The sequence below is a fragment of the Astatotilapia calliptera genome, chromosome 13 (assembly GCF_964374335.1).
Source record: "Astatotilapia calliptera chromosome 13, fAstCal68.1, whole genome shotgun sequence".
NCBI classification, from domain to species: Eukaryota; Metazoa; Chordata; class Actinopteri; order Cichliformes; family Cichlidae; genus Astatotilapia; species Astatotilapia calliptera.
This window is the reverse complement of record NC_137434.1, coordinates 30,496,329-30,508,546: the sequence shown is the minus strand read 5'-3', so window position 1 is coordinate 30,508,546 and position 12,218 is coordinate 30,496,329. Positions and strand designations below refer to the sequence as shown.

The 12,218-nt window shown below is 42.3% G+C and overlaps 1 protein-coding gene across 6 annotated transcripts in view; it reads right to left on the bottom strand.

Annotated features, from left to right (window-relative positions):
* Positions 1-6,570: 6,570 nt before the first annotated feature.
* Positions 6,571-12,218, bottom strand: part of kif20ba (kinesin family member 20Ba) — a 64,096-nt gene continuing 58,448 nt past the window's right edge. For all 6 annotated transcript variants that reach the window (XM_026189918.2, XM_026189919.2, XM_080288182.1 and 3 more), the window contains 4 exons: positions 11,223-11,297; positions 10,860-10,977; positions 8,991-9,136; positions 6,571-7,491 (listed from right to left, as the gene is read on the bottom strand). In XM_026189918.2, the coding sequence (XP_026045703.2) occupies positions 7,411-7,491; positions 8,991-9,136; positions 10,860-10,977; positions 11,223-11,297 (420 nt within the window). In that variant the 3' untranslated portion in view covers positions 6,571-7,410. The remainder of the gene's footprint in view (positions 7,492-8,990; positions 9,137-10,859; positions 10,978-11,222; positions 11,298-12,218) is intronic.

Genomic DNA, 12,218 nt, shown 5'->3' with positions numbered 1-12,218 from the left:
AAAACTGATTAAAGTAACCACAGTGACCATTTCCACAGTTCTGCTTGTTAGCAGTTGTTAGCCTGACCTTGTACAGCAATTTAATGTGCTCTTACTGACGGAAACGCCACTTTTCATGCAGTGAAAGACTTGATGATTATCTTAATGTGTTTGTGCAGAATCTCCCACTGCAGCTGTGATTATTGGGCTAAATTAATCTGCCATCCACTGACAATGAAACCACAAGTGGTAACAAAATATCTGCCAGCATAATACTTTGTTTTGTTTTAAATATGTGTTTCTGTCAGAAACAGATTCAATCTCAATCTTGTGAATTATTTTGACTAATCAGTTGATTTTATATATATTATGGCTATAAATCAGCTGCACACTGTTTCATTCATTGTTGCTATTTTCTTATCATATTACAACATTTTGGTGGATTCAACCTTCATCAGCTCCTTGAGATGTCTTTGTTTATGCACAGAGAAAATACCTCAATCATCCCAACATTCAAGCAAAGGACTAATAGGATTCATCTGACAGATGAACACCTGACGTATTTACATATTTAAGTATACTAGCAGTCAGCCACTATCAAAGGCTCAGCAGTGTGGCATTAATAAGAATAACAATGCAAAACACAAATTTGATAAACTGTATAACAAAAAGAAAGAAAGAAACTGAATTGAACCTTTCAGCACTGATGGAGTCTTTCCAGATGTGCACGCTGACACTCCCCTACCATTACAGATGCAGGCTTTTGAACTTAGTACCAGAGCCTCTCCTCCTAAGCGAATTTCAAATTTCCATTCATGTGATCACAGAGCAGTTTTCCACTTTGCCTCAGCCCATTTTAAACGAGCTTCGGTCTGGAGAAGTGTTTCTGGATCGTGTTCATATATGGCTGCTTCTTTACAATATGGTGATTTCTGGACGTGTTCCCATGCACTGATCTCCAGCACAGAATCACATCTGTATTTAATGCAGTGTCACTTGAGGGCATGCACTAGTGATTTTTGGCCTTACTGCTTGTGCACAGAGATTTCTCCAGACCTCCAAATCAATTTGGGACTTTTGTGTAATGTGTTTCTATTTTTCTGGACCTTTGGTTGATATTCTGCGGCTCCGTTAAAATTAAACTACCATAAAAACTTTAGACTGTTTGTTTCTTTGTTTCTTAAAGCAATTATTTTCTCCAATGCAGATTGAATAAAATTCAAATTTGAAGTTTTTATTCTGGAACTGTTTGTTTTGGAAAGCTTTTATGCTTTTTGTTCTTATTATTTGTCTCCCTGGATACAAACCAAGTAGAAACAATTAGCCGGCTAATAAAATTACTTGAGAGAAAATCTTTTCTTTTCCCAAAATGTTTCATTCTTTCTGCCAAACACTGAATCACTCTTCTTTAGCTTCATTCACTCTAAACTTCTGGTCCTGTGGGAGATTTTCACGTCATGCCTGCATTGACTTTATGCTGTGAACTCTCTGAACAGGATAGAAACATGAACTCTGATATGATGCCCTTACTGTCTTAAGTGAGATGTTCTTTTCCAAACTTTCTCAGTCAGATATTTTAAAGAAATTTTAATTCTGATTAAATGTGTGCATGATTTAGATTTTAACCTTAATTTTTTCCCTTTCAGCTGTAGTCAGAGCACAAACTCCAAAAACATGTTGGTCAAATCATCCTCACATCCATGTTTCTGGTGCATGTTCACAGACTGTCACTGGATAATATCCAACATGGCATCGAGTGAATTTCACATTTAAATTCAGCTGCAGTTTAGATTGCAAATCCATCTGTTCTTACAGTAACTTTTCTTTCTTATTGATTTCTGTGTTGGAGGTGGAGGTGCTCCAGCCTCTGTATGTTGGAGGCAAAGATGGAGGCCACTCAGGTTTGACAGAAATGAAACTCAAGAGACTGACGCTCCTCCAAACTCCCGTCCCCGGCAGCTCGCACAACTGAGGAAGAAAGAAGACGGAATCGCGCTCGGTTTTGGAGTCTAACTTGTCCGTCGCTGCCTGCTGCTTGAACCACTCGTGTTGTTGGAAAGCTCTCTGCGTGAAAGCTTGTGGGTGCAAAGCCATTACAAACACACAATAACACACCCACAGATAATCTGCCCCCTACCACCTCACCGCTGTGAGCTAGTAACACTGTCAGTGTTTGGACGAATGGCCCGAACATCTCTGACGTCAGCAGGAGCAGATCTGGAAAACACACACTTACAGTGTGTGTGTGTGTGAGCAACACCTCTCTTTGCTTCCAAATTCATTTCACAGCTCCCCCCCCCCTCAATATTTAACACTGTATAAATAAGCATGTCGGAGCTCCAAAGCTAAACCTATAAAATCTTAAATCATCACCTCAGTGAGGAGTGTTTGTGCAACGGTTCAGCTTGTGTTCCTGGAACGTGAAGCTGCCAGTGCTGGAACTTGAACCCTTTTACAGTGACGCTGTAATACTTACAGTAAGCTCAGTGATATACAGAAGTGAGAGTATGACTTAAAAATTCAAATTCAGGTAAAATAGTCAAAGACTTGTGCGTGACGTGGACGCTGGCTCCCTCAGTTTCACAGTCGGATCCACTCGTGATGTCTGGTGTTAAAAAGCTAAGGCAGTGTCTATGGCAACACTCAGCTTCAGGCTACATAAGAGGACTTTATTATTGTGGAGATGTCAATTTTTTTTTCATCACATGAGCAGATCCAAACAAAATTACAACCCCTCTGCTCATTCTGCACAGCCACGTTTAAAAAGCTCAAAGCTTTCAGGGAGGGAGTCCTCATTTCACCACAGTCACTTTTTGATTACCTGCACGTGACGCGCTTAAGGGAAATCAATACGCTGTCGCTTCTCAAAAATAACCTGGGCTATTCTCTCTCCGGACAGGCTTAGTGTGGAAGAGAGAGGAAAGAAGCCACTTCTGAAACTCCTTTCTCTCTCTTTCCTTTTGTGTGTCTGTTGTTTACATCACAATTATTTTTGTTTTTGCCCTGTATGTATCCTGGAGGAGGTCCTTGAGCAGAGAGGCACTGATGATTGTCCAGCCTCTGGAAAAACATCATGTCCCCTGAAGATGTCCACTTACTGAGAGTTACCCTGCAAAGCTTTCTCCACTTCAATCACCAGGCAAACATTTCAAAGTGAACCTGAACCTTAAAGTGACATTCTGGGTGAGTGTACTGTAGAAATCTCTGCAGTAGTCTGCCCGCAGGCTTTCAAATGTCCTGGCTGACAATCCCCCCCCCCCCCCCCCCCATTTGAAGCCCTGTTTACTTTTACAGACACCTCTGGGTCAGAATGTTAATGTTGCACACTGGACATGAGACAAATAGCTCCTGATCGGACTGTAGCATGACATGTTCGGAGAGCGCCGAGCACAGATTTGAGTGAACTTCAACATTTAAAAGAAAACGGTTTGGTGGAGAGCATCAAATCCCAAATCGAGTGAATGTATTCTGAAAGAGAGATCACAGACTGCTTATCCCACAAGGATAAAATAGTCACATTTTGCTTGTTTCTTGGCTCACATCACAAAAGAAAAAGGTTTTGTTTGATGCTGTAAGGAAGGCGTGTAGTCAGAGCCGTGTGTTGGACCCTTTTACTGCTTTAAAAGCCTCTCCCTCCTGTGGGGATGAGCCTGACCAAAAGTAACGCGTTAGAACTTTTCTTAGAGATGACCTGTTACTTAATATGCATCAAATTCACCCCACAAGAGAAGCACTCAAAGCACACATCAGATCTTGATGAATGAATCTAAGTTTAAAATCTTTTTGAAATCTATGCTGACATTTGTCTGACCAAATTATGTATTAACAAAAAATTATGGAATCAAAAAACATCAAAAGTGCTGGAATTCTACTTCCTCCAAACCATCAACGTGTCTTTTAGACCCCATTCCTGCAAAACTGCTCAAAGAAGTCCTGCCATTAATTAATGCTTCAATCTTAAATATGATCAACCTATCTCTAATAATCAGCTATGTACCACAGGCCTTCAAGCTGACTGTAGTTAAACCTTTACTCAAAAAGCATCTCTAGACCCAGCAGTCTTAGATAATTATAGGCCAATCTCCAACCTTCCTTTCATATCAAACATCCTTGAAAGAGTAGTTGTCAAACAGCTAACAGATCATCTGCAGAGGAATGGTTTATTTGAAGAGTTTCAGTCAGGTTTCAGAGCTCAGCGCAGCACAGAAACAGCTTTAGTGAAGGTTACAAATGATCTTCTTATGGCCTCTGACAGTGGACTCATCTCTGTGCTTGTCCTGCTAGACCTCAGTGCAGCGTTCGATACTGTCGACCATAATATCCTATTAGAGCGATTAGAACATGCTGTAGGTATTACAGGTACTGTGCTGCAGTGGTTTGTATCATATCTATCTAATAGACTCCAGTTTGTGCATGTAAATGGAGAGTCCTCTTCACACACTGAGGTTAATTATGGAGTTCCACAGGGTTCAGTGCTAGGACCAATTCTGTTTACATTATACATGCTTCCCTTAGGCAGCATCATTAGAAGACATAGCATACATTTACACTGCTATGCTGATGACACGCAGCTCTATCTGTCCATGAAGCCAGATAACACACACCAATGAGTTAAACTGCAGGAATGTCTTAAAGACATAAAGACCTGGATGGCCGCTAACTTTCTGCTTCTTAATTCAGATCAAACTGAGGTTATTGTACTCGGCCCTGAAAAGCTTAGAAACATGATATCTAACCAGATTCTTACTCTGGATGGCATTACCTTGGCCTCCAGTAACACTGTGAGGAACCTTGGAGTCATTTCTGACCAGGACATGTCCTTCAATGCACATATTGAACAAATATGTAAGACTGCGTTCTTCCATTTGCGCAACATCTCTAAAGTTAGAAATATCCTGTCTCAGAGTGATGCTGAAAAACTAGTTCATGCATTTATTACTTCCAGGCTGGACTACTGCAATTCATTATTATCAGGACGTCCTGAAAACTCCCTGAAAAGCCTTCAGCTGATCCAAAATGCTGCAGCAAGAGTCCTGACAGGGACTAGAAAGAGCAGATTTCTCCTGTTTTGGCTTCCCTTCATTGGCTTCCTGTTAAATCCAGAATTCAAAATCCTGCTCCTCACATACAAGGTCTTAAATAATCAGGCCCCATCTTATCTTAATGACCTTGTAGTACCATATCACCCCATTAGAGCGCTTCGCTCTCGCTCTGCAGGCCTACTTGTTGTTCCTAGAGTATTTAAAAATGTTTATAGCAGCAAACAAGAAGCAGATTTACTGTTATATTCAGTGTAAGTTGTAAACGTGGAGACGATGGCCACTGAAACTGACGTTCATATTTGATCCCAAGTCTTCAAATGAGCGTCAAAGTGAACAGAAGAGAAATTATTTGCAGTATTTTCTTCTTAGCTCAGTCGCCCACACACCAACAACTGTGGAGCTCGTTCTCCCACCTCCGCACCCCAAGTGACATTAATGACAAAAATCAGAACTGCTTCTTGTTGCTCGAGTGCCTCGGTGCGGTTCTGTAATGTCTGTAATTATGTGGGTGATTGATCTATTGCTTAATTTTTTGTGCACTGAGTGATTACTGTCGGCATGTTGCAGAGTAATGGAGTCCTGTGGAGGCACGACTGTGGGTTTTGGACTACGGCGCCGCTTTAAAAGGTCACTTAGAACAAGTTTACAAAAGATTACAAACAAAATGGAACATACGAAATCTAATAAATGTAGAACAGACTGAAAACAGACTGCTGTTGAATCAGGTGTCTCAGTTAAGGAGATGAGACTGGAAGTACGCCTGGACTTTGCTTTTTGTCCTCCAAAAATGTGGGGTGAAACCTACAGGCTGAGAGGTGCTGTCGAGATGTAGTTGGGATTCTCTGCCTGCCTTCTTTTCTGGCTCCAATCGGTACCAAAAAATAAAGATGAAAATACCAAATAAGACCATAAATTCACAAAGACGTCTTTAATGAAGACATTGAAAACGGAGCTGAAGGATTTTGGCAGGACAGCAGTCTGTGAGCTGAAAAGTGTCTGGAAGAGAAAATGCTGTTTTCTCTTTCAGACACACCAAAACGAAGTCATCAACCGTGAAACCACAGAGGAGAGAGAAGCAAAGAAAAAGTGTATTTGGACTGTAGGAGCTTCTTGTTGGTGTAGAGGTGGTGCGATTTCAAAAACATGAATGCCTGTAATAGACAAACCTTCACTGTCCATCCATCTGGTTCAGTGAAGTCCAGGCTTTGGTTCCTCCGTCACATCTGCTCAAACTTTATTCTCTATGATCACCAGCAGTTGGACCGAAAATGGCTTCTTGATGCATGTTCGATCATCCAGGTAAGGAAAGCTTACCTGGATGATTGAAAAGCTGCTGTTTGGAAAACTTCAACTTTAAACCTAATCCGACCACAAACATGCACGGATCACAAACATGCACTAGTCTTCCCATAATCCCAACAGTATCATTATTCTGTCTGTTTATTTAGATTGCACTATTTTAGATGCTTTACACTTCAAGTTAAGACCCCACAATATCTTCAACATAATATCAAAACAGGAGATGTTATAAAAAAGAAAACTCAGAATATTATGATTGAAACAAACTTTTAATGTAGTGTAGAAAAGAAGAAAAGTCGGGTGTTCAGTGTAGTGATCTAAAGAGAACTAAAGGTAGGCACAAGTCCCGAAAACTTATCCTGGGGAAAACACTCAGTCATGACTTTAACTGCAGGAAGGCGATTGGCTACCACAGCAGCACCAGACGGACTTTTTCTCACACTTGGTCACAATTTGCTCCTCATCTCAAATAAAGTGCAGAAGCTTTCAAACGTGCACATGAAGTCAATACAAAACCACTTGTAACATTTAAATATGTCTCAACTATGTCAACTTTAACTGTCCTAGAAAAAGAAGTAAAAGAAAGTAAAAATCAATGCACCTGGACCTCCAGCACATCAGTATCAAAAGATTGCACGTAAAGGTTTTAAAAAAAGTCAGAGTGCTTACAGTTATCAGAAAAGAATCACTTGATAGTAAATGTCAACATTTAGACAACGAACAGCTGAGAAAATAAATTGGAATGTCAGTCTTGAGTGCGTCACACAGATTTATTTACATTTGATGATTTTTGAGTTTGTTTTCAGATGCTGCCCCCTCACCTGCAGCTGAGCCTCCCTGCTAACTGCTAACTGGCTAGCCTGTATTTTTCTCCCCATCTCTGATTCTTAAGAATCACAAAAGAAATCTAACAAGTGAAGTATTTACTGAGAAAAACTCAAACTTAAGTTTACGGTAAGTTAACGCTGAAATACTTGAATCGGTCAGGAAAATACTGAAATCACCACCATGTCTGGGTTAAGTAGCAGCAGGCTGTTAGCTTAGCCTGGAAATGGTCATGGGCGCGGGCCACGCCTCCAAATGGACTAAATTATTTGGCCTTCCTGGATCGAAGGCGCCTCTTGATGATCTGATGGTCGCTCTCTTTCTCCTCCGGCTCTCTGCTGATGATCTGAAATGAGACCAAACATTAGAGCCCTCAGATGAAAGGGTGAAGTCTAATCTGCCCCTCCTCCTCCTGAGTGGAACCAATGGTTTTATACTAAAGACATCATTCTGTGATCACTCTATAAATGTCTCCTGTGGTCTTTCAGGCATTTAGTTGTTGCTGAGCTGGTTTATTTTTTCAGGATGATGTCGGTCCGTCTCTTTAAACCTCATATTGAGAGTTCCAGTGAACAGCTGGAAAATGCCAGTATGACACAGGCCTCACATGACCGTAACCAACTGGACTCCATTGTCCAGTTGGTTACCTGTGACCTGTGAAAATGACGGGCTGTGTATAAAAATGAACAATAACTAAACAGTAGGGATGGGTACCGGTGCCATGATGGCACCGGTTCTGACATAAACGGTAGTAACCAGACCGAAAAGCAGCGCACATTTCGGTGCTTTATTTCGGTGCTTTTTTTTCCCTGAGCTGTGATACACTTCTAGCCAATCATTTTACGTTTCCGAGAATAGTAGGCGGGGCCAGGTACGTACGTTCTGTTAGAGCAGAGCTACAGATTAAAAATGTCCAAGGCGAAGCGGTCAAAAGTCTGGCTGTACTTCACAGCAAAATATGCAAACTCAGCAGCAACAAGTGCTTTAAGCTGATACTGTGATACTGTCAAAGGAGGTAACACCTCGAATCTCATGAAACACCTGGAGACGCATAGCGTTTTTTTAAAAGCCGAGAAATGCGCCGTATTTGATAGCAGCAGCAGCCGTTCTTCTCTGCGTGAGTAGCTTAATGTTGTTCTTGTGTGATTTACGTTGAGTAGACTAACCACGTTATTACATTAATGCATGTAAGGTGAACTAGCAAACATCATCATAGCTACATGCGGCTGTCTTCTTGTGTGATGGCAGATGCTCCCTTCACCCTGGCTAAAAAGGCTAAAATGACCAAAGAAAAAGTGGAAAACAGTTAAACATGAGAGGTTTTTGGACAAAGTTTGTGTTTTTTCCATTGATTAAGCTTCCAGCCAAGAGTGATACCATATATGCCCCATAGCTGCAGAAAAGGCTAACATTGTTATCTTTTTACAAAAAAACAGCTGAACATGAGAGGTTTTTGGACCAATTTTGTGTTCTCCATTCTTTAAGCACCGGTTTGAGCACCGTTTGAGCACCGGCACCGTTTCAAAAGTACCGATTTGGCACCGGTATCAGATAAAACCTAAACGATACCCATCCCTACTAAACAGTTAATGTAGCACCCTCTGAATTAAAGCTGAGGGTCTGCATTTCCATCACATCTGTGCTCGTATTTCAAAGAGTGCAAAATAACTTTTGGAGCCAAAAGTATTCGGAATATTCAAACGAATATAAAGCTCATTCCGAGCCAGGAAAAAGGCCGGGATCAGCACTTGTTAAGGAAAATAAACGTTCCTCGGAGCTTTGTGTGAATAAAAAGTAAGTCTGCGCTGATACGGACATGTTTGCACTAAACGCTGTGAGACTCACTGGGTGCGCGGGCATGTCGATGGGGGAGGAGATTTCGGGCCTGTAGAGTTTCCTTTTGTTCTTCTTTGCTCTCAGACTGAGGGAGGAAGAGGAGGCTGCTGCATCTGTGCCGGCCCGTCCGCTCACCAGGCTCATCATCTTCTTGGCTGCAGACACAGTTTTAGAGGAAAGCAGAAGCATGCTGAACAGCATCCTTAACTACATCCCGTTAATCACAATGCTTAGTGTGCGTGTATAAATCATTTTAATCGCAGATTTAAAGCCTAAAAACTTTAAACAGGAATTATCAGTGAAGACGACTCGGGAGACAAATTAATCCAAAGCTGACGGCGTGTTTATCCAGCTGAAACAAACAAGCTAGGTCCATTATGAAAACTTGTTTGCCTCAGTAAACCAACGCTGGCTCTTAGAGTTACTCTCCAGGTTAAATAGGAAGCTCTTCCTGCAGGAAGACGGATTCACGATTCGAGGATGAGCAGGGTGAAATAGGAGACTGAAAGCTAGAGCGAAGTAGTGGAGGAATTAAAATAAGGACGATAAAAGACGAGTGAAGGTGAGAAGAGAGATGAAGGGTGGGTCAGATGGCTGCAGATGACAGCAACCTTGCCTTGGATCCCTGAGGCCACAATTAATTGACCGAGTGAAACTGTGGGTCCCTGAGGATAAAACAGAGAAGACTCTGGTTGATTCCAATATGTTGGCTGTCTTAACTCTCTCCTTTAAGCCATCATTAGTGTCCCAAACTCACTGCCCTTGCCCTTTTACTCTGTCAAACCTGCGCAATGCTTTTCCAAATAACTCCGGCAGGAGCTCTGAGGTTTGTCCTTGTGTGCCCTGCGTTTCTCCCCCCCAACACTCACAGTTAAATTTGAAGATTCCTAAAACCCATCTGGACCGATAAGATTGCCTCCTGGACTCTCAGTAAAAATAACTGCAGATGAATGAATAAAATGCAGCAGAGGGGATCTACTGTATCTGTGGGGAAAGTTCTGGTGTGTGTGTGTGTGTGTGTGTGTGTGTGTGTGTGTGTGTGTGTGTGTGTGTGTGTGTGTGTGTGTGTGTGTGTGTGGTGAGATCCAGCAAGGTCTGAAATTAAAAGTGTTCCTTTTTTCTCCATCATATTTGACATTCAGACCATCACTTTTATATTTCTGAAACATTGCATCAGCGAAGGACAGCTCCTGATGGACTGATGCAGGCTCGGCCACTGCAGTCCTCACGTTCATGTTTTCGCATCCTGATGAATTACAAATTAAAATGCATAAAAGCACCGGCGACCGCCAGAAACTTCAGGTTGGGCTGTTCTGTAAGTGAACCAGGCTCCTTTAAAAATGCCTCAATTCCACACGCTGACCTTTTCAGTTGTTCCACAGACAAGAGCCGCCACATCTGGGTTCTTACACGCAGGCAATTAAAAACAGCCAGAAGGCTGCGTCAGGAGCAAGACAGCGTGCCTGGGGCCTGTCTGACTGCTGGAGTGACTGCAGTGCACCACAGAACAGAGTGAAGGAGACAAACTAGCAAAATCTATCCCAGACTGTAAAGGGAGGAAGTGGGATCATGTGAATACCAACCCTCTTTAATGCAGTCACTTTGCTTTGTAGTTTTCTATACAGACTTACTTTGCTGTGATCTTAACTTTCCTCTTTGCAAAAAAGGCCCTGAACATTTCAGATTTCTGCACTTTCTGTAAACGTGACTTTTGTGCAGCACAGAAAACTCATTAAGCGCACTTTTCGTCAATCGCAGCATCGGTTTCTGCTGCTCCGTCTTATGTTCGAAATAAAGAACATTTTTCAGTCCCACGATCGTCTTCAACAAAGATAGTTCGAGTTTAACGTCACCAACAATAACGAGTCGCGTGCTGACCTTTAGTGCCGAGCAGCGTGGGGGAGCTCTGCAGGAAGTCTCCGATCTTCTGCAGCGTTCCTTCCTTCCTGCTGCGGACGCTGATCTGGGAGTCGTGACGACCCGCTGGGGAGGAGCTCTGATCAAAGAACAGCGAAGCACAGTTAGCACGTACGAAACAGCTTCTCGTTAGGGCTGCGTCAGAGTTCTGGGTGAGTGCAGATAATGACGTTTAAATGGGAAAACTGTCTGACAGTTGAGGTGTTTTCCACAGAGTAAGACTGATGTCACGGTGTGTGGGTACATCTGCGAAATGATGAATTAGTGATGTTCAGTGTGTGTCTGCACATCACATGGGTGTGTTTGTCTCTCTGTGGTTCTCACCTCTTCCCGGTGTGGGGTCAGCTTTGGCGTCAGTTTGGTTCTCGTGTTCCGCCTGTTCTCTGCCTCCACTTCCTCCTAAACACAAACACACACACAAGCAACATGAAGGCACGTACAAAGTGTTAAAATACTGAGTGTGCACTGAGTCATCCGTACCAGAGGAGAAATAACCACCAAAATGTTTCATAATGACAGGACGCTATGGACGAGATGGGTTTGGTCATTAATACGATGCAGACGAGAGCGAGATGTTCACACGCTTTGTCCGGTGGCCTCGGTAGGAGGTAAATGACACTTTTACCAGCCTGAATATTTCTCGAGAAGCGAAAACACGCTCCAATTTAGCCGTATTTACTTTGCAGAGGGACTCAAAGAGCTGACAAGCTCAACTACTACCAGTCAAAATATAATGCCTGGGTGTTTCCCAAACACCCAATTAAGCTTCAATGTTCGCTTTCAAACAAGATTCTGATGTCAGCAATGAGTTTCTGTCAACAGTGTGTGGAAAAGCTTTCATTACGGCAAACAAAGAAAAATGAGCGCCTGGATGTTCGCTTCAGTTCTGGATCGATACGCTTTTTGAGGGAAGCCTCTGCTAATGTGTGAATAACAGCTGGGTTTGTTTTCCTCCGTCGTTCCCAACTTTACCAGGGATCAGTCTATGAATCAACTATCCTGCAAGAATGTTTCATTAAAGGAAGCATCTCAGATTTCAGCGTATTAATGACAGGATGATGAGTGGAATGACATGATTGCATGGAGCTGTGAGTAAATGGTGAATGGATGCATTCAATTTGCAACTTCTAAATCTGGTAAGTTGCAGTTTGAAATTCAAAATTCACAAATGTTTCGTCTGAACCACTTTTGCTAAAGTTTCTTTCCACCTGTAAAAGAAACTTTGGACCTTTTGAAAAGCTGGAAACGCTTTCAGTTCCAAATAGCCGTAATACCAGGTTACAGCCTGTGCAAAGTGTACACGAGTAACATACAGAATGT